Source organism: Lycorma delicatula, chromosome 5 (assembly GCF_047948215.1).
Source record: "Lycorma delicatula isolate Av1 chromosome 5, ASM4794821v1, whole genome shotgun sequence".
Classification (NCBI taxonomy): domain Eukaryota; kingdom Metazoa; phylum Arthropoda; class Insecta; order Hemiptera; family Fulgoridae; genus Lycorma; species Lycorma delicatula.
In genome coordinates, this window is record NC_134459.1 from 62,758,086 (window position 1) to 62,784,918 (window position 26,833).

The following is a 26,833-nucleotide window of genomic DNA, read 5'->3' on the forward strand; positions in this document are numbered from 1 at the left end:
AACAGTCTTGCTGCAGAACATAGATTTTTGTAGCATTACAAAAAGATGATAAATTATTTCATCATACTGTTGCCTTGGACTTCTTACTGTAATGTCCAGACAAAGCAGCAGTCAATATACGCTGACAACATTTATCATTTTCTAGATTGAAGAAGTTTAAACAAGAATGTTCGGTGGTAAAGAGAGGCTCATGGCTACTGTTTTTTTTGGAGATAAAAATAGCATCTTACTTGTTGAATTTAGTGACCACAGAACTACTATGAGTGCATTTACATACTGTGAAACATTAAAAAATCTTAGAAGAGCTATTCAAAACAAACATGGGATGCTAACCCGCAGGTTTTTGCTTCTGTTTTGTATAACAATGCCTGGGATCACACATAACTAAATCAGAGAGGCAACCAAATATTTTTTTTTGCAAAATCTTCAATCATCTACCCTATAGCCCTAACTTAGCTTCCAACAATTACTTTCTTTTTCTTCGCCTAATGGTTTACATTACAAAGGTTTAACAATGACAATGAACTGAAAAATGATGTTACTGTTTGGTTTAAGTGATTGATAGCTGAATTTCTTGGAGATCGAATGAAGAGCATAGTTAAAACACAATGAAAAACATGTTAAGTTGAAGGCAGATATGAAGAAAAGTAGTAAATGTATGCAGTTTTTTATGTGCAAGTAAACAAACTTTTGTTCATATTTTTCAGTATTACAGGACTTTAAAAACACACCTCTTACTTATATGAATCATCAAAAACTGATGATTATGGTAAGATGCACATATGTATCGTCAAAATTGTCCTTCTTTATATGTTCTGATCAACAATTATGGTAGGATTCAATTTAGCAAGTGACAAACATGCATTACCTTGTGTGCTCTTTGCTGCCAGATGATAAAGGCGTAGGGGATGGTACAGGTGAGGGTCGACTGCTATTAGTATCATGATCATGGTGATGGTCATATGAACTATACCCTCCATCAATATGATGTCCACCCAACAAATGACCTGATACACAACTACCAGTCGTATCATCCATGCTAATACTTCCGATACTACCATCTGCAACACATAAGACAGTTTGAAAATGAAATCTTCCAAGCATATTACAACAAATTAAGACATATTTACAATGCTGAATGAAAGACTATTTTAAATAATTCATTTCGATTAGTTATAATTATGATTTACTAATTTAACAATGAAATTTAAGTTTCATCACGACTGGCAAAGGTGAACACACCAGTAGCTACAGAAATGATTAATAAACCACTTTTCCACAATAAAAAGGCCTGTAAGGTCTCATCCATGTCTTTACAAAATAAATACTGATTGTGAGAACAACAGTTAAGTTAATTTGAGTCAAGTTTCCTAAAATTTCAAAGCAGTAACTGTATCACTTTTTTAAATTTAATAAAAATCAAGCGAAAGAATATGAAATTCAATAAAACCAAGTAAATGAAATTTTTACAAGGTTTGAATAACATTACATTTTTTTACTGATGTTGATTCGGTTGTAATAAAATTCCTCTGCATGATGTTTTATGAACCATAAAAATAGTGTTATAAAGAGGAGAAGAGGAATCCTGTCATTGTTAAAATGAGGCTGGATTTTATTTTGAGATACTTTGTCTTACTTTATTTTATACAGCAATCCCTTATAGTGAAGAAAAAGAAATTAAATATTACACACAATACTTATTTGATAAAATTATTAAGTTACCATCATTCTCTTATATCATAGCACAAGAATAATTAGGAAGACAAGTGTATAAAAATTTGAGGTAAGTTATATACTATGTCTAGTTAAATATTTCACTATTTTAACATTAATAAAACTATCACTTTTTTAAAACTAATTCTAATGAGGAAAAGTTTTTTTTTTAACCAATACAAACCTATACTTTTTTTTTTTACAGTGTAAATAATTATTCTTCATCAGTAATAAAAATCCTAGTAGAATACATTTCATCACCAAATATACACAACAAATTAAGATAAAGCATTGCCCGCTCAATAACGTTTTTTACTGTCATATTAAGTTCTCATTAACATAGCGATTACTTATATGTTCTAATGTTGTAACTTTCATAAAGCTGATTGCTAAAGACTGTAAGTTACAGGTACTTATTTACTGTTTTAAGTTATAGATAATTTACTGCTGTTATTAACAATTTAGTATATATAACCTGTCCCTCTGTAGAATACATTCATATAAATGAAACAGATTTAGAATAGAATTATAAAAATTTATGACACAATTGGTTTTTTGTTCTCCAAGCCAGAAATTGTTGAACTAATAATTTCTTGGCTAGAAGATTGTGGTTTTATCTTTTCCTCCCTAACACATCAATTATTTGTAAATAGTGTACATTTCTAATGGGAAAGGATCTAACCAGTACTTGATCATTTTGGCCTAATACTACCAATGCTTTAACCGATGATGGTGGAAGGACTCGTGGTTAAACCAGCCTTTGGATTGATGATTATTTATATAAATTATTTATGGAAAAATCTTCTAATTTTAATTCTTTAAGTTCATAGTCCTGTCTGCAATTTTTAGAAAGTATTTATCACTGTGGAAGACAATCATTATTTTTCCAATTTATAACATAGTTTTATCTACTTTCCTTATACAAGTCACAATATTTTTAATTTATTTGGGATCATTGCTCGAATACTGGTGCACATTTATTCCAATGTTTTTGATCCAACTGACAGTGGTGCAGATGGTTATTGTGAGCTCCCATTTCTAACCATTTAATATAAATGTACTTACAGCAAGTTACAGATAATATGCTATTATATATAAATTAGAACTGACGTAATGTTAATTCAGAAACTGACATGATACTGTAAAAGCTAAATTGGCTAAAAAAAATTAAATTAAAAACTAGCTAGTACCATTTCTAAAAATAACTAACAGTTCCCTGTTAATGCATAAATACTCAAAATGTCTTTCTTAAATTAGTATTAAATGTGTGTTTTTGCTTATAAATTGCAGACAATACTACTTACTAGAGTAACACAGAAATACAAAGAAATGAGTAATACATACCAGTGGAAAGATGTGTTGAATGCCGAACAATTCTCTTTCTAGCATTTAACCTGTCCAGGGAATGATTATTCGAATCTTTAATCCCTTTAACTCTTCTACCCCTCGCTAGCCTCTTTATCTCTAAAAAAAATTGTAAAATTGATGAATTTTAACAGACTGTTATAATTTATTACTATAATATGAACATTCATATGTTACAACCACAATTTAAAAAAAAAACACTGTTTAAATATTAGTTTGCTTTTTTAAGAATGAAATTTTTTCTGAAATTAGTATATTTTATCACATTATATCATTTACTAAACTTCCTTAATCACAAAAATTAATTTTGTGATCATATGAACATCAACTACTATCAAAATAAACTACATAACTTTTCAATATGACATAATAAACTGCCATACAGTTCAATATTGCCAAAACAATAATTAATGTTAAATACAAATAGATGGCTTTTATGCAATTTTGCTAAAAAGGATGTGTCCATAAAATCATGTATATACTGTACTCAGATCTCCAAATTAAATATGTATTGTGCATGACCAGCACTTCTTTTTTTCACCCATGATAGATTCAAGGAGACTTGCTGACTAGATTCAATTAAGACTTGCTGCCACATGAAAACTAAAATAACTGTCTGTAGTGTGAGTCATATACCACATCATGTTTCTAGGTTTTCCTGATACCAACAACTTCTTTATTTGTGTATATGCACACTTGTAATCAGGTCAGGAAAATTATAGGCATGATTCACTTCCAAATGACAGAAATCTTCTCTTTTGATATCACTGATTTGGTAGGCTCACCAAGAATTCGGAGTAGTCTCTGACATGTGCTTTTTAATTGCCTGTAGTTGAATAGCGAAAAACTTGTCCAGTACTCAACCAGAAAACATTTGTTGAAATCACATCAGCCAAAGACTCATTACAGAAAACACTAAGACATTTCCTCTTAGAAAACAGCCTCTAATCAAATTTCAAGATTCAGCCTATTTCCTGACTTGCTTATCTTTAATGTACGCTATTCACATTTTCTACACAATACGATTTCAATTTATGATCATAACTTTAGATATTTCTAATTCTAATTTGTACAATTCCATGCAAGACAATTTGTGTATCCATGAATAAAGCAAACAACCATATAACAACAATATAATGTTGCATCTATTATGCAACATTATATTAAGACTATTTCTGTTTTCCTTTGGTTCAGAATACCCTTTTCTTGTAAAAAAAAAGAAGCCATCTTTGGTAGTTGACAAATTCCAAATTCACATGCTAATAACTGTTACAAACTACTATGACGTACACAGTACAACTGAAAGATTACAATACATTTGTTTAGAATATTGGCAAGTCGACTAAATAAAATTTGAAGACAAAATAGCAATAACTGGTTATATCATGTTTTTTTTCATTATGTTATTTCATACAAACTGATATTGCAAATGATAACAGGTTTTCAATTAATGTAAAAACCGAATGTGACTGAAATGATGGATGTACAAGAGCCATAAAAAAGTGGAAAAATATTTCTTTATAACAAATAAGTTAAAATATATGTATATATAATATAAAAATATACAAATACATATAAAGAAAAAGTAATTAAAGATAGTGAGGACAGCCAAGGGCCCTAAAAAATTAAATAAGAATGTTAAAATTTGTTTTTAATGTTAACACTCGCACAACCTCTGTGAGGTTGTAATATCATCTCTGCCTTATCTAAAAGATTTTGTGTTCAAAAAACATAAGCTGCTTGCTTGACCAATTAAAAAAAAATTGAAACTTACCCACTTGTTTCCTGCATGTCTCAGGAACCTTAAAACTATATATATATTTTTTAAGCAGTTCACCTGTGGCGACAATTTTTGTTACAGTGCGCACACTTATTTTTGTGATTTGTAAGGGTTTACGAAAAAAATTATACCTAAAAAACTATTGGTCCTTGAAGGATAAACAAAAAGCAATTTAATCATCTTTTCCCAAGGTAAAACACTGGTCCAGTGGTTTATTTAACTTTCTTCTTTGTATGAGAAAATTACAAATAAAGTAGAATATGAAAAAAAGTGAAATTTCAGTTTTGGTAATTTTTTTAAGAGGCAGACAGGGCTTGCATATTATGAACTAATTTTTTATCTGTAGGTATATATTTTACCATAATTAATATTAATAATGATATACTTAACCCTAAATTTTTAAAACTTTCAAAATATTTCGAAAAAATTCAAATTTTGGCTTCAAATAATTCTGATGGGGCTGGTGACAAAAACCTCAAATTTCCACAACTTGCAGTGTTTTTGTAAATGTTTATAATAAAAAAACGTTTTTGTGTATTTTACTAATAAAAAAGTTTACAAACTTTCAAAAATCATGAATAACCTGTACTCCAAGGGGTTTCTTGTCTTCTTTGCACTTCACATTTTTTTATACTTAGCCCCTGTGTTATTAAAGTTGCAGTTTTCAATATTTTTAAAATAGTTTTTTTTTAAATTATTTATAATAGGTTGTAATCTAATGATAACTTAACCAATACCAGTAAACCTAATACAATTTTGATTCAAAAATGCTGGTATAACTTACCCAAACTGAGATTTCAATGAGTAGCATACATCTTTTTTAAAGAATTCATTTTTATTTTTATATTGGTTTATTTTACTAATACAATTGAAGAAAAAATAAATTTTAGCAAAATTTTAATTATTCTTCAATGAAATAGCCTAGTTTTTCCAGCAATGAAAGTTTGTTATTTAATGTGGTTAACCAACAGCTGTGATATCTCTTCTGATAATACTCTTGAAATTGTATGAGAATGACCTATCACTGTAGTTAGTTCAAGTGTTGTCAACTTTCGGAGAACTTTGCAGATTGGTGTACCACACTTGGTCTTATTGAGACTTTTGAAATGATGTGCGTGGTCCAGCTGGGTGGAAAAAATTACCCTGCACATCGTCATTTTCAAAGCTAATATCTACCACTTCTACTATCCACCACTGATTGTCATACACACAAGCAATAAAATAGTCTCTTTCCTTAAATGAAGTGGTACAATACTTGACACAAGATGGTCTTCATAGTCCTTGAAGTCTGAAGTAAAGTAACATCTTACAATGCCTTCTGACACAGGAATATACTTGTGGTAGGTTCTAGTACCAACAACTCTTTCACAACAGTAAAAACAATTTTTTTGTTTTTGAAATCTTAGCTATCTCATTTGATTTAATCAAAAAATTCTTCATGTTCTTCAGCTTGTGATTACAAAATGAATACATTTCATCAACATTTAGTGTCTGACTGTTTAATGGCCATTGCAACCTCTTGTTTTGTTGTTCCTCCCACACCATCACAGGAGATTTTCCCATGTCTTTTAAGTTTTTTAACTGTTTCTTTATGAGTTCTCAAAGACTAAACTGTCCATACAGGTGACAAAAATTTTGACAAAAACATTTTTTCATGATATTTACAAACACTAGTTACATCTGAATTAACATTTAAGAAGAATAAGTTGTTTGTTTTCATCACTAAATTCACAAATTTTAATTAGTTGTTTTGGCACTGTACTTTACACAGTTTTATGACATTCTTCATTGACATAAATTCCTATGGAATATTGTTCTTCCATGTGAAATTACTTGAAAATCATGTAAAAATTTAACTGATTTTAAAATTTACAAATATAATATAATTAAGTAAAACTTATTTATTTAATAAACACTTCCAAACACAGCATGAAATTTGAGACACTGTAAAGATGTGATTTGCATTTTTTAAAAAACCTTTGAATTAGTTTTAAAAATTCATAAAAAATTATGGGTAAGTATATCATTATTAATATTATTTATGGTAAAACTACTAACATACGAGGTGTGTGAGAAAAGTAATGAGATTGGTAACATTGCGAGCGATCTGGCAACACTGTATCTACCGGTCTGTGCTAGACCGGGTTTGTTCATCCCTTCCACATGCTCAGAACGAGTTTCAACTCCATTCATCCAACACATTATTTTTGACAGCGCCATCAGTGAAGTTGTTTTTGTTGTTATGAAAATGGAGCATCGGAATTTAGAGCAACATTGTGCAATCAAGTTTTGTGTTAAACTTGGGGAATCTGCAAGTGTGACCTTTGAAAAGTTGAAACAGACCTATGGGGAACGTTGCTTATCAAGAGCACAAGTTTTCCACAGGCACAAATCATTTCTGGAAGGCCGAGATCAACCTCACTCAGGGAGACCTTCAACTTCAAAATCTGACGAAAACGAGCATGTGAGGGTTCTTGTGAGATCAGACCGTTGTTTAACAATAAGGATGATGAGTGAACAGTTAAATTTAAACACTTTAACCATACATCAAATTTTGACAAATGATTTGGACATGTGAAAGGTTTGTGTGAAATTGGTGCGGAGAAACCTCGCAACAGAACAGAAGGACAATTGAAGAAATATGTGCTTGGATCTTCTTGAGAGGATTGACAATGACCAAGAATTCTTCAATCGTGTGATCACAGGTGATGAATCCTGGATATTTGGTACAATCATGAAACAAAGCGGCAAAGCAGAGTGACACACAACATCATCTCCTTAACCGAAAAAATGTAGAATGAGCAAATTAAAGATAAAAAACCATGCTGATTTGCTTTTTTGACGTAAGGGGTATTGTGCATAAAGAATTTGTTCCTCCAGGACAAACTGTCAACAAAGTGTTTTACAAAGCTGTCCTTGAAAGGCTCAGGAAAAGAGTGATTCATGTGACACCAGGCATCGCAGATGCTTCATCATGACAATGCCCCGTGTCACACAGCCATTTCCATCAGCGAATTTTTGACCTCAAAATGCATTCTTACAGTTCCTCAACCCCCCCCCCCCCCCATTCACCTGATTTGACTCCTTGTGACATTTTCCTTTTTCCAAAATTGAAACATGTTTTAAAAGGATGTCATTTTGAAACTCTGGAGAATATTCAAAAGACTGTGACCGACCAGTTAAAAGCCCTACCAGTTGAAGCCTTTCGAGCGCTGCTACCACGAGCGGGAACATGACTCTGCTGGTGTATAGCACCCCAAGTAACTACTTTGAATGGAATAATATTGTTGTTTGAAAAAAATAAAAACTATAGTAAGTAAAAAGTCAGTCTCATTACTTTTCTCACACACCTCGTTCGTATACCTACAGATAAAAAATAATTCTAACTGTGTATGCCATCCCTGCATCTTGAAAAAAAATACCAAATGTGAAATTTCACTGTTTTTCATGTTCAACTTTATTGGTAATTGTCTCATAGAAAGAAGAAAGTAAATAAACCACTGGACCGATCTTTTACTTTGAGAAAATATTATTAAATTGCTTTTTGTTTATCCTTCCAGGACCAATAGTTTTTTAGTTATGATTTTCTCCATAAACCCTTACAAGTCACAAAAATAAGTATGCGTACCGTAACAAAAACTACTGCCAGAGATAAACTTATTAAACAAAAAATTAAAAACAAAAAAAAAAAATAGTTTTAAGGTCCTGAGACATGTTGGAAACTACTGGGCAAGTTTCAATTTTTTTGAACTGGTCAAGCAACCACCCTTGGATCACTTCAAATGGATTGACCCTTTTACAAGTCACAAAAATTCATCTTACAAAAAAAAGAGCTGGTAGGTAGTAACTGTAATTGGACCTGCAGATGCCAAAAATTAAAAATTAAATTAAAATCGAAGTCTAACACTTTTAAAAATTTAATGAGTGTTAATTTTGGCCATACTGCTTTATTGCTAATACAATCAAGAGTAATGGCAGTTTGGATCTCCTTTATAAAACAGCATAATGTAAACAATCAAATAAGAAACATTAAGTCAACATACATACACAAACTTGTCTTATAAAAAAATATTAAATCTCATACTCACTATCAGAAAGAGAATTAGCAGTGCTTTTTCGAATACCAGTTGTATTGTATTTCTTATGTATACTAGTAGCTTGGGACATGCTAGCTAAGTTGTCACCAGAACCTGCTACACCAGTCATTATCAGTCTTCTATTGGATGATGGTAGTCTCCTACTGCCATCTGATAAAACATCTGATGATGAAGACCTATCAGATAATGATGATTCCATCACCCTTAACAACTTTATGCTGCTTCGCATTGCTTTTTGTTGCCACTCTGGGTTTCTCATCAATGCCTCAAAATGAATACTCTGAGATACATCTGGCAATCAATAAAAAATTAATTAATACAGTAGGTTTATATATAAATAAATCATAAGTCATAAAAAAAAAAAACAATATATAATATAATAAAAGTTGTTTCTTTTATTGTTATATTCACATTTTTTTGGTGGAAAAAATCAAGACAACAGATAACAGTAGCGAGTGTACATACGAAAATGCCATTAGAGACAGAACAATATTGATATCATACATAACTCACACATGTTTATTTGATATTTCAATTTAATGATCCTTTAATCATACACACATTACTTACTCTTTTGCCAAACTTCTTATTTTAGAGGTAAATAATTAATTTGTTTTGCTATTAAAGCCAATCTTCTACCTGAATTTTCACTTCATCATTGCTTTAGAAATCCTTTTATTCAACTCTAACCTTTTTTGAATTTAAGCACAAGCAAAATCTGAACAAAAAGCAAGTCGAAGTTCTTTTACAAACTTCCATTAGTATCCGATAAATGAATTGAGTGATATATGGGCGTGTAATCGTCATGTAATGTAAAATCGTATCTTATTTCTCTACCTCCCCGAAGCAATCGAATCAAAATAGGTCTAACATTAGACCAGCAGGTTAGAATATTGGCTACTACTGTTCATTTCAATTACAATAAGCAAGAAGCACTTAACCAGATTACCATGGCTTTACTTGAATTTTTTTGCTGTTATTTTTTTAGTACAAAAATGTACATCCAAGATTTAATAAAGGTAATAATTTTTTTATAAGAAAAAACTCCTTAAAAGAAAACAAATGATTTTACTTTCACATATGTGCATTCTTCAAAAATAGATTAATATAAAAGCTGCACTCAGAAAAAATGTTTATTACTAGTGACAGAAAATTCAAAGAAACCCATTTTATATTAACTTACTTAGCCATTTTATTATATGGGCGTAATTAAAGTCTATTAAGATTAAATTATAGCCATAATAGGAGTTAAAATTTTACAGGCTACTATTCAATTGTTTCTGTAAATAAATAAAAAATTGTATTTCAATCAAATCTAAAGTATCTATCTCCTTAGTATTTTCAATTAAGAGATCCTATTTGTTTGACATTATTAATAAAACAAATGTTGTAATATAAACTGCAAAGAATATAATGCAAAACCATCATCAAATGAATATTACCACACTGGTCAGCATATAACAAAATAAAAATCATTTATTTTTTTCAGTATAACCGAAATAAACTAATTATAAAGCATGACTGTCTTAGATTAATAACTATTAGTTTTAAGGTATATTACTGAAAAATAAACACTAACAAAAATTTACATAATATTTATTGATTGTACACACACATCAGAAGGATTATTAAAAACAAGTTTACAAAACTGTAAAAAATGAAACATTACTTGTTACATTCTGTTCTAGAGAGCATGCAATCAGAAAAAAATTAATAGGGATCAAATTCAACCATACTTCAATTTTTAGTCATTTCAATCTTCCACTTCTCGTACAAATTTTAGTGGGGCTTCACCAACTGTGAAATGTATAGTTAACATAATCTATATGGTACTAAATATCTATAATAGATATGCAGTACAGAACTGATATTAATCTAGACTTTGATAAAACCATACTGATCTGGACCAACAGAAATGTGAAATTATCATTAATGTCTAACCTTGTATTTAGAAATACTATTTGCAAACTTTTGTGGCCAGCTAAACATTTTTCTCTAAAATCAGGTTTAATCTGTTTTGCTACCACTGTAAATTTGATATTTTTAAAACCTTCCTCTTCATTAACGTGAAATAACACACAAGTTTAGTTTTACAAACAGAAACACTTACAAATTGTTTGCTATATTTTGTTACAGAAATAAAGAAAGATGATATATTCTAAATTGAACAAGATGAACAAAATAAAAGGAAAAATTTTAACAGACTTAGAATGAATAAAAAAAAAAGCAATCAAGGTTAATGTGATAAATGGGAACAATTTTATGCATGAAACACATATTCCTTTTTTGTCACCAAATAGAATTTTATTGTATGGCGTTAAGTGTTGACCTTTGTTTACAGGGAGTGATAAATTATTGTAATGCATGAAAACAGTTCAGCATGCATCTATGAAAAAATATCTCATAAAATTGTTAGTGAACAGAAAAATTAACGTGCATAAAATGTGTTTACTAAGTAGTAGAATATTTTAAATCACACAGAAATATTTTATATATAGCCAATTCTGTAAAACTGTAAACAAAGGCTGTAGCTAGCTGTTCATCAGCTTCATTCCAACCTGATGTCGTATTAACCTGATGTCATATAGCATTGATGGAATTGTTTATAGAGAATTAAGTGATTTCAATGGATTTTGTTTCACCCCACAAAATTTTGTTTTGAGATTTCATAAAAAACAGTTTGTGCTAATGTTACACTTACCAGCCTACTAGCAAGTTACATGCTAACAGCATTTTTTTTTTTTTGGATAGTACCTATCTAACCAAAACTTTTGGTTATACAATTTCGCTTCATCTTAAAGAGACCTATCACAAAAAGGGTGTTACCATTTAAAATATCTGAGTTATGGCTACCTCCCCAGCAGGATGAAAATTTATTTCTTGTTTAAGGTAAAGTACTTGAATGATACCTTATTCTGAAAGTTACAATATTCTAACAGGAATTGTTGAGGCGTTTACAAACTTTAGACTCACTTTGTATACATGCAACACACTCAACTGTATGACAATATATTCCAACTTACTTAGTGTTCTGCCTTTAATTAGGAAAATGTGCAACTTGTTAAAGATGAAATAAACTATCTATATCTTATTCAAAGTTAATTTCAAACATCATATCATCACATCATTCTTAATCTTACATTTATGATGGAGGTTAAAAATAAGCAAATCTAAGTTTAAAGCTGAATTCACATTTTGTAATAGTCAATTTACAAAATCAAATTTATGAATGATATCATTTGATGGTTAAATATACTGAACATTAAAAAAAATAACCTGAACTGTTACAGCAAGTAGATCACGGAGTGCAACACAAGAGTTTTAGTGGACCAATAGACAAGTTTTCATTGACAATTTTAGAAAGTATTGGCTGACAACTTTTTCAGGAAATTTTTTATTAACATCTTCAGTAAGCAAATGCAAAATCAACAAGATCTGTCCATTTTATAAACAAAAGTGGAATTTTTTTAGCCAGGAATATATTCACCGTATGGCCAGGTGTTGTATCATTAAATTTTATAGAGCAAACCATCTTCCTTAATGTCATATTTGTAGGTTTTTGATTCTAACTACTAGTTTACAAAAAATACATTTTTAATCTACGTAAACCATAAGATTCTTCATAACGGAAATAGAAGAGATCTATTCAGTGAAAATAAATAAAATCTTACTTTGAATTAAAAATGTTAATAAACAATTACGACAAAGTCAAGGACAGACCTAACATCACAATTCTGTCATAATTTTCTTGACAGACATTGTTAATAATAAAATTTAAGCGATACTATAATGAAACATACTAAATGTTAGAATCACCTCAAAACAATAAATAAGCAACACTGATGTACACAGAAAAATTCTCAGATTAAAACTTTAACTAGATGGAAAGGTCCATTATTATGATGCACAATGAGCAGGCCATGAAAGTAACTGAGCATGAGGGTTAGATGGTTAAATTTTGATCTAAACATAAGATTCCTTAATACTTATTTTATTCCTTAATTTTATTTTAAGGTCATACTCAAAACTTTTGCCCCTTTACAAGAATGGCTATTTTATAAATGCTAACTTTATTACTGTATGCATGTTTTTAAACTCATAAAGAAGGTCAACAGAGAGAAGAATCTGAGAACAATCAGCAAACAAGTCTACAAGGAGCCACTATGACTTATCAGTGAAAGGTTAAATGAAAACAAAGTTCTTTATCAAAAACGTTAATTAATCTTTTAAAAGCAAAATAAGTTGTTTATAAAGGATTACAATAAACTAACCAATCATAATAACTTGAGAGCTGATGTAATAAGAATGATCTCTTAACAAAGAAAGAAAATCAACCAAAAATATATACTTAAAAAATATAAAAATCAATCTATCAGGAATATTTTTATTTTGAGTGAACCATTGTTTGCAACATGTTTACAACAAAAAGGTAGGCTATACTTTTTTCTTTCACATAATGTATCGTGTAAAATGTTATTTATAAAAAAATTAATGCTGAGCTTTTTTTATTTTAAATGCAATTCCAAATTTAAAATCATAATTTAAAGTTTTTCTTTTTATCATTCAGTATAAAAATTAACAAATACAGGAAATGTAAAAATTACAGTAAAAAAATAAACAAAAACTTACCATTAGGAAATGAAAGAACTGGATGGAACGCAGGATCAAGAAGGGCTATTCTTTCATTAACAGTCAAAAGATCAGGGTGGTCCCTAGGATGAGTAGGATCGCTCCTGCCGGTACAAAGAGCACATGGTGGATCAGGTGGCCGACAACCACACCGTAGTGTTGCTGGCCGAGCTGCCTTTTTATACACTATGTGTAGTCCTTCGGTCTGAAGCAGCTTTCGTTTTCCAAAAAGACTCCTGACCAACGGTCTGGTTCTACTTGAGCTTGTAGCTGTAGTAGCACTGTCAGCACCATGATATCCATTCACTACAACAGGGTCCTCTCCCTGTAGAACCACACTACCTTTTGCTGTTCTTATCTGTCTATGAAATTCCGTATGTTGACGAATTCTGTATTCGAGATCAGACACCTGTGCCTGTAACCAAGCCCACTTGCTGGCCACTTCCGCTCTGTCATGAGCCCACCTCCATATTGCACGCTTTGATCTGAAACAGAAAAATAAAAGAAAATATTAAATATTATTACATGAAATAATAGATAAATATTTTAAATGAACAATACAGCATAAATATTCTCAACTCTAATTATATTATTAATCTCAATCAATAGTTAACTGTAAAAGAAATTAACTAATAAATGTGTTACAAGACAAAAATAAACAGAAAGAAAATATACTAACAATAATGCTTAACACACTAACTGAAAATAAGTTAATACTTCAGTTTATATTAATAGACTATGAAGAAAGTAACAATGTTGATACCATACTCAATTTACTTTTTATAAACCTTTTTCTTTATATTTTAGTTTATCATGAACTCTTTCACAGAAGTTTACAATGTAATCTCGAAGTAAATAAATACTCATATAAACAACCAATGCTGGTAAGCTACCAAATGTTACCAACCTCTATCACACAACAGTATTTTTCTTTTTTTTAATATGATAATTAATGTGACAATCATAAACCTAATAATGAATATAAAATCTATATTCATTTAATTATAATACACAACACAAAAAATACTGTAATTTTATTTTAATCAAAGATACTTTGTACCATATATGCATATAAATGAATTTTGTTTTCTCAATTACACCGTAACCTGAAGGATGCAGGTTCAAATAATATGTAATTAATTTTTTAAACTTAGCAAATTTCCATACTACTTTCCTCCAGTAGGACAGACAGTATCAGAAAAAGCATTAAAAAATCTTGCTACATACAAATTCCTCAAAAGATAAACAGAAAATATACACATAAAAGAATTATACTTCATGTGAGCTGTTGTTAGCAACAACAGTGATTTTTGTCAGTATTTAAAAAAACGTTAGATAATTTAAAAATTTATTTTTTGATAAGCTATAATTCAAACTTTATAAAAAGTTACACAAAAAATTAAATAAAAGGAAAAATAGATGTACTGGTGAAATATTATCTTGTATGTTGGCATAACAGGAAAAGTTTTACAAGTTTAATTCAAACATATCAGCATTCAATGAGAATACATCTAACAGACTTTCCTCACCAAATCACTGATATGCAATGAAATTTCATTTTGGAGGTCTGCCAGTGAAAAGCAGTAGAGCTAAAAGAAAAGGACTGATAGTAAGTAAATAATGTAAAATATATTTATGAATTTGAATTGCACTTCAGAAACCTTTTGTAATATAAACTAAACTTTCTGAAAAATAACTTTATTTTAATTACCAGAACTACTTATTAATTAAATAGTTCTGTTGATAGCTATAACAGAAGTACAGTGAGCTATGGGTTTGATTTTTCTACACATTCCCACTAATTTTTTCCTTTTCAATACACATAAATCACTGAAAATATACTTGCATATATACATTACCTAATGAAATTTACTTAATACAATTTTTGTGAGCTTATTAATTATATTATCAATTAAATTTATATTCTAAAAAAGGATTTGTTTAGCTATAAAATTAAACAAACAATCAATAATTACACAATACCATTCAATCAAACCAATTACAAGTTTTACCCACTTCTCTTTTGAATATAATCTCTAAAACAGATCCTCAAACCTGATTCTCAGATACCTTCTTAATTTAGACCAAAAAACCCAAAACCCGGTTAATTGACTGGTTCATAATCTCACATTCATAATCCAATTAAGATAATTCATAAAGATATATTATAATCTTTCAACTTGGTCACTGAGGAATCAAGACATGTTTACTAAGTCACTGAATTGAAAGGTCTGAATAAATTATTATTAGTGTTGAGGAAATTAGCTTGTTTCTTTGCAACAAAATGATGCCGTTTTGGATTATTTAAATTTTCAGTAAGTTTATCTCTTGAAATGTAAGAATTAGAGTAGTTAGTTCACAATGGTCAACCCTCTGTTGGAATATAATTTGAGAATCAAAATTATCCCAACTCTCTTGCAGTAATCTGAGCACTTCATTAGTGTCTGGACATTTTTCACACTGTGACAGCATGCACGTTTAATTTTCTATATCACATACAAATGTTGAAAGGAGAATCTTATAATAAAATTTCATTTTTAAATGAAAGCCAACATGAGTTTTACATTTTGGTGGGCAACACACCGGCAAACAGAATGAGTACCTGACCCACCGACCAGAACACAAAATTTAAGTCGAAATCAGAAAATTTTGAAAAACCAAATTTGAAATTATTTTTTTCTTTGAAGGCTGTATAATTCTTTTAAGTTACATAAGATAAGCCTTTTTTGAATATTAATTTTCTTCCCGTCAGCTTGTCTTACAGAGACCAAATCCTTCTTGCCTGGCATCATTCGTCTGTGCTCATCATTCTGGTAAAAATCTTGGACACATTTAATAACATTTTCATCAATTACATAACTGGGTCCTTTTTGCCAATTTGTGGAAAAATTCCACTCATTTTAACTAATTGTTTGGATTGACGGACTAAATACTGGCCAATACTACTCATTTTGAATTTTTTGAATACTCCAGCTGCTTGGTAATTAACTTTAAATATTAATTTTTTCCTGGGTTGAAGCAATGTTTTCATTTTATTCTTTATTTTAATGATTAATTCTTGATATTCCCTACTAAATCAGCATAATTATGTGTTACTTAATTGGTTTCTTCTGAAGAAATATTTAAATCAAAGGAATCGTTTAATTTACTAGTAACTGACTCAGCTATTTTTGTAAATTGGTTCCTTTGTGCTGCTTGAAAATTTTTGAACCTTAACATAGGAAATGCCAAGCGCTGAACAAGCTTTATTCATGAACTCTACTATAACACATTCAGGCTCAAATATATATTGACATTCCTGTTCACTTTCTGTATCGTGTTGTGGTATTTGTATTTTGATTAACCATTTTGCACACAGTGCTTTGCCTGGAATTAATTTTAAATTTGGATTGCTTGTTGAAAGTGTCAAAGATATTTCTCGAAGGGATTTCTTAAGCGGTTTATAGTATGACTGTTAAATGGGTCAGAGCAACTTTTCCCATTAACATGAATATTTAACTAAATATTTGGTTTTAAAAAAAGTAAAAATATTTTTTGTTTCAGTACATCCACTAATTAACAGATATCAATGTTATTTGCTGTTCAGTCAACTCCAAAATATCATGCAATACTGATGATATATTCTAAGTCAATTTGTGACATACTGCTTCAGTATGAATGCAATTCAACACTCCGTTATCCATTTTTATAAAATGCAAGGGTTCTTACAATAATAATACAGTTAGTATAAATTATAAAACTACCAACTGCCCCTCACTTTGTCTAACCCCAGTTTCTCTACAGCTAAAATAAAAAAATCCCCAAATAATAAAACTTAAAATAAAGATATCGTATAGAAGAGAAGTTCAATGCTAATAAAATTACTTTATGAAGACGTGTACATTACCTAACCACAGTATTAACACTAGCAACAACACAACATATAACATTGAAATCAAAACAGTAACTGAGCCTTCCACAATGTTTACATTCAGGATTACGCAAACAATCATGTCCATTCATGTCTATTCACTTTCATATTTAAACATGAGTTTGTGTGCACAAATCATACTTTAAGTAACAAGCTATCTAGAGTATAAGCTCTGTCATAGACAAATCAAAATATTTTGAAAAAATACATGCTGTGAAATTTTTTGATAAATTATTCACAGTGTTTTTAGTAGTTTTGATGGCTTCATTACTCAACCCCTTTTGAATAACAAAATAAATTTTATATGATTTTTAAGTACATAAACAGTACTTAATGCTATAAACATTTCAGATTTTTTTCATGTTTCCCACATGTGGTTTTTGGGCCCCAAATATGAGACATTTTCAAAATTTTATGATTTGGCAGTCATTTTTATAATGAAGGACAGTAGTATTTTTATTACTACTAGTACCTAAGTGTTAAAAGGTAAAACACAGCCCTGTTACCCTAAGCCCTTCATTATTTATATTGGACTCAAAATTTAAAAAAAACAAAAAAAAAACTTAACTTCAGTAAACATTACAAGATTTGGTTATGCAACAAAATGAATTTTGTACACTAAGATAAAGTTCCATCTTTACTCTTTATTAAAACCCTTTTTGACTCTCTGTACAATGTAAAATAAGAATGCTATAGAGTTCATGGAAAAAGTTACAAAAATGGCTGTTTTTACCTGTTGGCAAGTTAGAAAATAGTCTATTATTCAAGAAAAAATGTTTTTAAAAATATAAAAAAAAATTTTTTTGGCCACTACAAGGTGAGTAGTTATCATATACCAAGTATTATCAAAATCAAAAATAGTGATGCAATAAAATTTTTGAAAATTGTTAAAATGATATAATCCCCCCCTTCATTATTAAAAGTGCGATACTCTCCTGTTCACTAAGTGACATTATAACAATGTTAAAAGGTAGCACAGAAAAAATTAATTCAATAAAAAAGAATTACAAACAAAAAATAAAGTAATAACAAAAGGGATAAGGATAGACAATCTATTAGTCAACCTCAATTTATCTCAATAAATTTTTCTAAGAAACTAACAGTGTAGTAATAAAACTCAAAAGGGATATTGCACAACAATGAAGATCATTTCTTCAACAACGGTAAGAGATCATCAATGATCAGCTTATCAGTATTATTAGGTAATAATATTTTTCTTTATATACTCATTACATTGATACAAAAACAATTGTCTTAAAAAATAATTTTTTTTTCAAGATAAATTTTAATTATATTAAATTAAATTCTTATTTAATTTTATTATTTGATCTTATTAAATTTACTAATTTTCAAAATCCAAATTACATCTCACCACCATTTTGGGTACAGACATCATAACTGCTTTTTATTTATAGTAGCTTTCTTGTCTTAAAAATACCTATAAAACAATGTATCACACAAAAGGCGTTGCCATTGCCCCCCCCCCCCGGAAAAGGGTTGAAATTATATTTCTCACCAAAAGGTAAAATAGTTGACAGATACCTTATCCTGAAAATTACAGTATTCTATCTGAAATAGTTTTGAAGTAGTTCGAGGGGTTTCCAGACTTCTGATTCGCTTCGCACACACACACACACACACTTCCTTTGCTTAAAGATATTTATTAACTTTTTTATGGAATATCATGATAAGTGTAATAGAATACTTATTTTACATCCTATTATAATCAGTTATTACAAAACTATTGCACACTTCATCTAATAAGCAAGTAGCCATAACAAATGCTTTACACAATTATAATAAGTAATCTTATCCTAATTACTTCCGTATGAAATTAAATGAAATTGATTAATTATAATTAATTAATGAAAAATATATACCAAGTACTCAGTTAACTCCTAACTTCTGAAAAACAAAAACCTATAAAGTAAAAAAAAAAACAACAAAATAACCCACAAAAAACAAACACATCCAAATAAAGCTTTCCACTAGTTCAAATAAGATACATCATGGAATTTATATGAACAGTTTTTTAATAAAAACACTATTGACTAATCATTGTGTAAATATGCAGCACTGATTTAATTGGAGCTAAATCTGAAAACAATCTCTTTTGTATTAAAAAAAAAAGGTCAACTTATTATCAAACCAATATATTTCTTTCTTGGTAAATTACCATAATAATTAAAAACTACTAACAGTTCTACTCTCTTTTCATTATAAACAAAATTTTGCCTTCAGACGTGACAATTTAATTTTAATTTTTATTCAAAATACATTCAGATGTGATAATTAAATCAAATTAAGCTTCATACCATTGTTTGGCACAATTTAACTTTACTGTCAAACAGCCACAGCCAGTAAAAATTAGATATGAAGTAAATACAGTGGATGGATTATTCAAATTGTAAACCATTAACAGGAAAAAAAATATTTAAACAAAATCTCAAACCAATTCCTTCGGCCATCAAAAATTAAAATGATACATGGAATTCATCCTTACTAATATTAAGACAAGAAAGTAATTTTTAACAGTAGGTTTTTAATTTAAAAAAAAAAACAACAAACAAATGTCATTCAACTTCCTTTTGAATAAAAGAAATAAATCAAAATTAAATTTTTTAACATACTTTTTGACATCAGAAATTAAAGTTTTCTTGTTCAGAAAATTCTTTTTTTTAATAAAAATTGTTTTATTAAAAATCTTTTTTTAATAAAAATTGTTTTATTAAAAATCTTTTTTTAATAAAAAAAATAAATAAAAGAAAATAAAGCTAATCTAAAAGATGAATAAAACTTATAACTAATATCACAGATAAAATCTAAAATAAAACCAAAAGTGAATAGAATCTATAACAAAATCAAAAACACCGAACCAAAAAAAAATTAAAATTGTCAATTGCATGCATTACACAGTCTTGCATTGAAAATCTAAATTGCCCAGGAACATTCGTCGAATCCTGGGCAATGACAAATAAGTTTTAAACCGGGTATTTTATTTCCTCAACATATTAGTATTTTACATAGTATTTAATGTTAAATACACATAGTATTTAATGTTATTTAAACTTCTTGTTAAATCTAATCTTTCTGTTATCTGAGAAGGAGCCCTTTTATACTCCTCTCGGACTTCGTAATTTATTTTATATTAGTTTTTTATATATATATATTTTTTTAGTTATTTTTAAGATTTAGTTTGTGGTAATAGTAAGTTTTTCTTTCTTTTTGTTTTTTATATATTAGTTTATATATTTATTTGTTTTAATTTTTGTGTTTGTTGATTTTATATTTTTATTAAGGTTTTTGTTATTTTTCAAGGCGATGATAACTTGAAAACGTTTTTCGCCCTCCCCCACCCCAAAAAAAACCAACATTAGACTTATTTTTATTTAAATAGGAGACATTTAAATATATTCTAATAAATTTCTGTTTGAAAATCGGATTAATTACCTGTAACATAATTATTTCTAAGTGACTACAACTACTGCATTCATTATTTTCTTAAGAAAATAATTCCCCCTCCAATTTACAAACTGTGAGCTATTGAAATCACAGGCCACATATAGATTCATATTAAGAAGTCATTAAAAAAAACTTAAAATTTTAATAATAAAAAAAAAATAGTTACAATTCATTAAAATGAAAGACCGCAATTATAAGAAAACATTTTTCTATATATCGATTGAATGTACAAACTGGTTTTTTCTTCCTTACGAAGTAAAAAAATATTGTAATCGCGAAAAATTTCAGTTTAGATTTCAACAGAAATATCCATTTTGACTAGTTTCGGCGTGACATCTGTACGTATGTATCTCGCATAACACAAAAACGATTTGCCGTAATGTTGAAATTTAGAATTTGGGACTGCTTTAACATGTAGTTGTGCACCTCCCCTTTTGATTGCAATCGAGTGGACCAAAAAAGCCTAAAATCTAAAAAAATTGTATGTTCGACTTTTTCTTAACTGCAGTAAGCCCTCATTGAGAGCCTTTCAACGACATATCGTAAGTGGTACTTATTTTCATCAGTTCCAGAGTTATGGCCAAATAAACTTTTAATTAATGAAATATTTGGATCTTACAAGGGAAAGGCATATCGGTTCGAATGAGACTTTATTTCCTTTTTTTTTTTTTGATATATTGATTTATAATAATTACTAACCTCCAATTGAAAAGAAAAGTTATTAGCGAAATAAAATAAAATATGTACTTTTCATTTTAATTCAAACATTTTTACAAAGGTTAATAATTATTAATAAATAAATAAATAAATAGATATTAAAATTAAAAAATATATACGTATATGAAGTCTGATTCGAACCGATGTGTGCATGGTTACGAAAACGACACGTTCTCACTTACACCACATAACCACTTGAGCGATATGAAACAAAATTAATATGTTAACTAATACAAAATGCTGATACGGACACCACAAGAAAATGTGATGTAATGTGGTTATCCACTACAATGCAACTTTGTAATTGTCCACTTTATTAAAGAATTGGAGGATCGTATCTCACTTTGAAATGAAATAAGTTTAAATGATGTGCAGCAAAAAATGTGTATATGTAATTTAGTAGGCGTACAAGGAAGTCATGTAGTGTCCACAACAATTTTTTTTAAATGGTAACTGTAATTAAAATTAATCTATTAATTTCAGAAGCAAAATTTGTTAGTTTGGAGTAATCTTAAGGAAATCTATTGTACAAATTCAGTTTCTTTTCATATTTCAGATTTTTTCTACTGTTTTGTATTACTCTCAGACGATGTAAGAAACAGATTAATATTTATGTATCTTCCTTTCTACTTAAATCCATTGGCACTCCCATTTGTGATCATACAATAAAAAAATAATGAAAATCTGTTAGCAACAGTATTTTAGTTACACTAATTCACGGGATCAATCTCTATAGTGGTGAGTTATTCTGTGGGCGCAGGCTTCTATAACTCCCTTTCAATATGGAAAATGTCCTAGACAACATGAAAAAACCAATAGAAATATCCTAATATTTAAATCGGTTTGTCAAAAACTGTTCTAAATACTAAGAAAAATAAACAACTGATGGCATTGAAGATATTCATCAGGGTACTAGTGAACAATTCAATTAAGTAAACAGGCTTGCCGATTTCTAACTTTTCTAGTCAAAGTACTTCTATTTACAGAGCTGAGTATAAGACTTTATGTCACAATAATAATCGAACCTTTCTTCGTTTACCTAGGGTTGTTTCCAATAAATGAAAATCAAAAGCGTAGTTGTAATTATCACAAAATATAATGTACACGGGCCTTTCTTTCCATTTTATTTTACTTTTTATTAATTGCTCAGGATTAAAACAAAAATAGAAAAAACTTTTACAGAATACAGTTTTCAAAATTTAATCTGTAAACCAAAAATTTTAAGAACAAAAAATAACTTTTTGAATAATTGTATAATAAAAGTAAAATGTGCTGAAAATTAATTTTTGAATCTGCTGCGTCGTACAGGGTTTTCTTTTGATGACAATAAAACCATAAATTGAATAAAGCTTGGTACTGCCAAGTTTCTCATTATAACAAACATCTAGATGACTAAATATGTAATTACTTTATTACCTACTAAAGCTCATGGAATATATTGCAAACGAGATTTGTTATTTATATCTCTAAATGCAGACAGGGGGTGATAAGTTTTCACATCAATTAGAGCAAAACAAGGGGAAATAATTTTACGGAAAGAAAAAAAATTAATATCCGAAATAAACAATTAACAAATAATCATTTCACATAATATATATACATACAAACACAATATATTTGTATCACCTAAGAACTGTCACATTTCAATTGAGTAAAAATTACAAAAATAAATGTAGAACAAGTAAATCTATTTAATCATTAAAGGAAAAGTAAACACTACTGCTGCTAATAAAATAATTTTTTTTCTAAATTAAATAAATAAAAAGAATAAAGATAAATTTTTTAGATAAATTTCTAAATTTTTTTATCTTACTACTGCATTCATTACGCCGACTGCTATTAAAAATGAACCGCAAAGATGTTATAAATGTATCTGATGTCTCCTTAAAATTTGTGCTATGACATCCACGAACATGCTAACTACAGCAAGAATCTTATCATTTTAACAAAGACAGTCCCCTCACTTCTTAATCGAGAAACAAGCTATCATCTTTACTCATAAAAGAAAAGATGAATATAAATTTTATTTAAAAAAAAAATATTAAGTACAATATCTGTTCAGAAAATAAACTTTTTATTCTTCATTATTAATTTTACAGATTATTGATCCTTGTCCGCTTCAAAGTACTTTCCCTTCCCAACACACACTTTTTCTCAGCAGTGTTTCCACTTCGCGAACCACTACAGGACAGCTTCATTTGAATGTCCTTCAAAGTCAGTCACGAATTTGCTTTAAAACTGTGTTCTTTCATCACTAATTTTAATTTCGGAAATTAAAAAAAAAACCCAACGAGCCAGGTCTGGTGTGTAAGGGGGCTGAGGGAGGACAGTCATCTGATTTCTGGGCACAAAACTGACAAATTGATGAAGCTGAGTGTGCGGGCGTATTGTCGTGAAGGAACGACGAGTTGTCTCGCTACAAATCTGATCTTTTTTTACGGAATTTTACACGTAACCGTTGTAAAACGCCTTGGTAGAACGCACGGTCCACCGTTTCACATTGAAGCAAGAATTCAAAATGCACAATTCCATTAAAATCGAAAAAAACCAGAGCATCACTTTGACATTGGATCGAGACTGACGTGCATTTTTGGGGCGTGGAGATCCTTTGTTATGTCTCAATGTCGTCGCCGTAAACCCAGCTTTCGTCTCCCATTATGATCTTTTGCATGAATGTTTCACCATCATCGGCTTGTTAAGAAGTTGCCGACTAACTCCACTCGATGTTCTTTCTGCTGTTCGGTCATCAAACAAAGAACAAATTTTGCTGCTACTCTATGTACGTTCAATCTTTCTGTCAAAATGTCAGGGCATTATCCGATTGAAAAGCTAACCTCTTCTTGAAGTTCTCTAACAGACGATCGTTGATTTGCACGCACCAGATCGTCGATTTTCTGAACGAAAACGTCATCAGTTGAAATCAAAGTCCTTCCGGGTCGAGGGTGATCTTCAACAGACAGCGACTTTTAAAATCATAAAAGCCATTCGTAACACTGGGTACGACCCAGAGCATCATCTCCATAAGCTTGTTTCAAACGTTGAAACGTTTCAGTGGAGGTTTTCCTCAGTTTAGCGCAGAATTTTACGTTGTATCGTTGCTCCCGAAAATAGCACAATACAAAAATCGCTACTAACAATTAAAAACATTGCACTCAAATAACACGAAAACTAAATGAGATATCAACAATCAACGAATATTAAAGGGGAGGTTATGCGGAACACAATATTACCAATCGCACGTCACTAAATATCTCCGTTGGCGCATAATTAAATATGTTCGGTTACTTTCTGAACAGACCTCGTACAATAGCTGTACTTTTAATTTTGAATTTCTTTCTTTAATACAACGGATTCAAGCACTGATGGGCTTAACCTTTCCTTTCTTTTCCATTTTGAATTTCTTTCTTTAACAGAATGGATTCAAGTACTGATGAGCTATTGAATAAAAAATAAAATACTACAAACGAGGGAAAATCAAGAAATACGAAAAGGTTACAGCGTACTTCTTTTGAAATTTTACGATTCATATAACACAGAAGTTCAAAAAAGAATTACATCATACAAGGAAGAAATGGATAAAGGAAACAAGTAAAAAACCGGTCGTAAAGCAGAACAATTTCAGTGCAGCACACTGTGCAGTGAACACGAATATAAACAGTATACATAACATTAAATAGCAGTCATCACAGTGAATCAGACAACGAATGGTAAAATTTCAAGGCCATCATCTGGATCTGTGTCGACAGTAAACCAAACCGATGTTGTAAACAGAGTAACGTCATTTGCCGGGCCATCACATGAAGGACTAGTAACAAAAAAAAAAACTGCAAAAATAAATTTGCATTACAATTCGCTATGCAGAATCACGTGAAATTCATGAACAAAAAAAAAATTGACGGAACTTTGTAAGAATGCAAAATTTTTTCATAAGTCAACGAGAATTTATAAAAAGGTTTCCCAAAAATATATAAATTAATGTATAAAATGTAGTAGGTGATTTTAGCAGAGTAGTTTAATTAATTGCTTTAAAATAATTCACTATAATTACACGCAGACCAATTTTAAATTATCAAACTTTATCAGATTCTTCATAACATTTCAAAATTAAAAACAATATGAATACTTTGTATTAAAACAAACAAAGTTTGTAAACTGTAGTAAGCGATGCACACCCAGCACATACGAAGCCTTCATGGCAGTTGCAGATCTTCCGGCACGGTCCCTACAGTAATTTTTGGGACCCAAATTAAGGAGTAGTTCGTGGTTTCTTATATAATTTGAACTGGGAAATTTTATCCCCTCGCAATAAGCCAGGGGATTTTCAGCACTAAAAATTAATTTTTTTTAGCTAGGCAGAAAATAGGTCACTGAATTATCAAACGACTCTGTATTCAACACTGTCTTCGATCTTTTGTGTTCCTTGTCATTAAAGAATCTGTACAACCTGTCTCTGAATTTAATCATAAATTTCAACACTGATGTGTTTTTAGGACCTGGCTTATGTCGGCACTTACGGCGTAGTTTCATTCACTGCAATACGAAGATAATAATAAAATAAATATTTCTCTCGTGAAAACACAATCTTCTCACCGACAATGCACTGAGTGTTCTGATAGCTTTGTTATGGCTACCAGTAATGCAGCGGTCAACTACATTAGCGCGATAGTCAGATGTTTGATGAGTATTCTAGTATCATTCCTTCCATAATGGAGAGGAGGTAGTCAATTAAAATTTTACACAAGGCCGATTGATAAGTTACGTTATGTATATGAGATATCCTGTACCCGAGATGGTCGGGTTACTTTAAAGTAATGGAGATTAAGTTTTTTCACAAATTCTTTGTTCACTACGGTTATGGTCGACAGGTTCGAATTTACGTTTTAACTACGTTTTACAATAATTTTTTTTTTAAACGTGAAAACTAAAATGCATTTAAAAAAAATATAATTTGGGCTTTGGCTTTTTTTGCAATTCAAACACAAAACAAAAGAACAAGGTGTGATACGTGAAAAATTCCACTTTTTGTCATAGAAGCAGTAAAATTGCAGAACATAATCTAAAAGATTTCTTGGAACTACTGGAAACCCAACAAAGAATAAAACAAGGTAAACCTACATAAAAGTTAAGGCTGAGAATATATGTTTGTAGGAACATTATAAA

At 29.7% G+C, this 26,833-nt stretch overlaps 1 protein-coding gene across 4 annotated transcripts in view; it reads right to left on the reverse strand.

The window, feature by feature from the left end:
- Positions 1–26,833, reverse strand: part of nsl1 (non-specific lethal 1) — a 112,999-nt gene that overhangs the window by 24,173 nt on the left and 61,993 nt on the right. For all 4 annotated transcript variants that reach the window (XM_075366269.1, XM_075366268.1, XM_075366267.1 and 1 more), the window contains exons 2-5: positions 13,585–14,069; positions 8,947–9,246; positions 3,058–3,177; positions 869–1,061 (exon numbers count right to left, since the gene is read on the reverse strand). In XM_075366269.1, the coding sequence (XP_075222384.1) occupies positions 869–1,061; positions 3,058–3,177; positions 8,947–9,246; positions 13,585–14,069 (1,098 nt within the window). The remainder of the gene's footprint in view (positions 1–868; positions 1,062–3,057; positions 3,178–8,946; positions 9,247–13,584; positions 14,070–26,833) is intronic.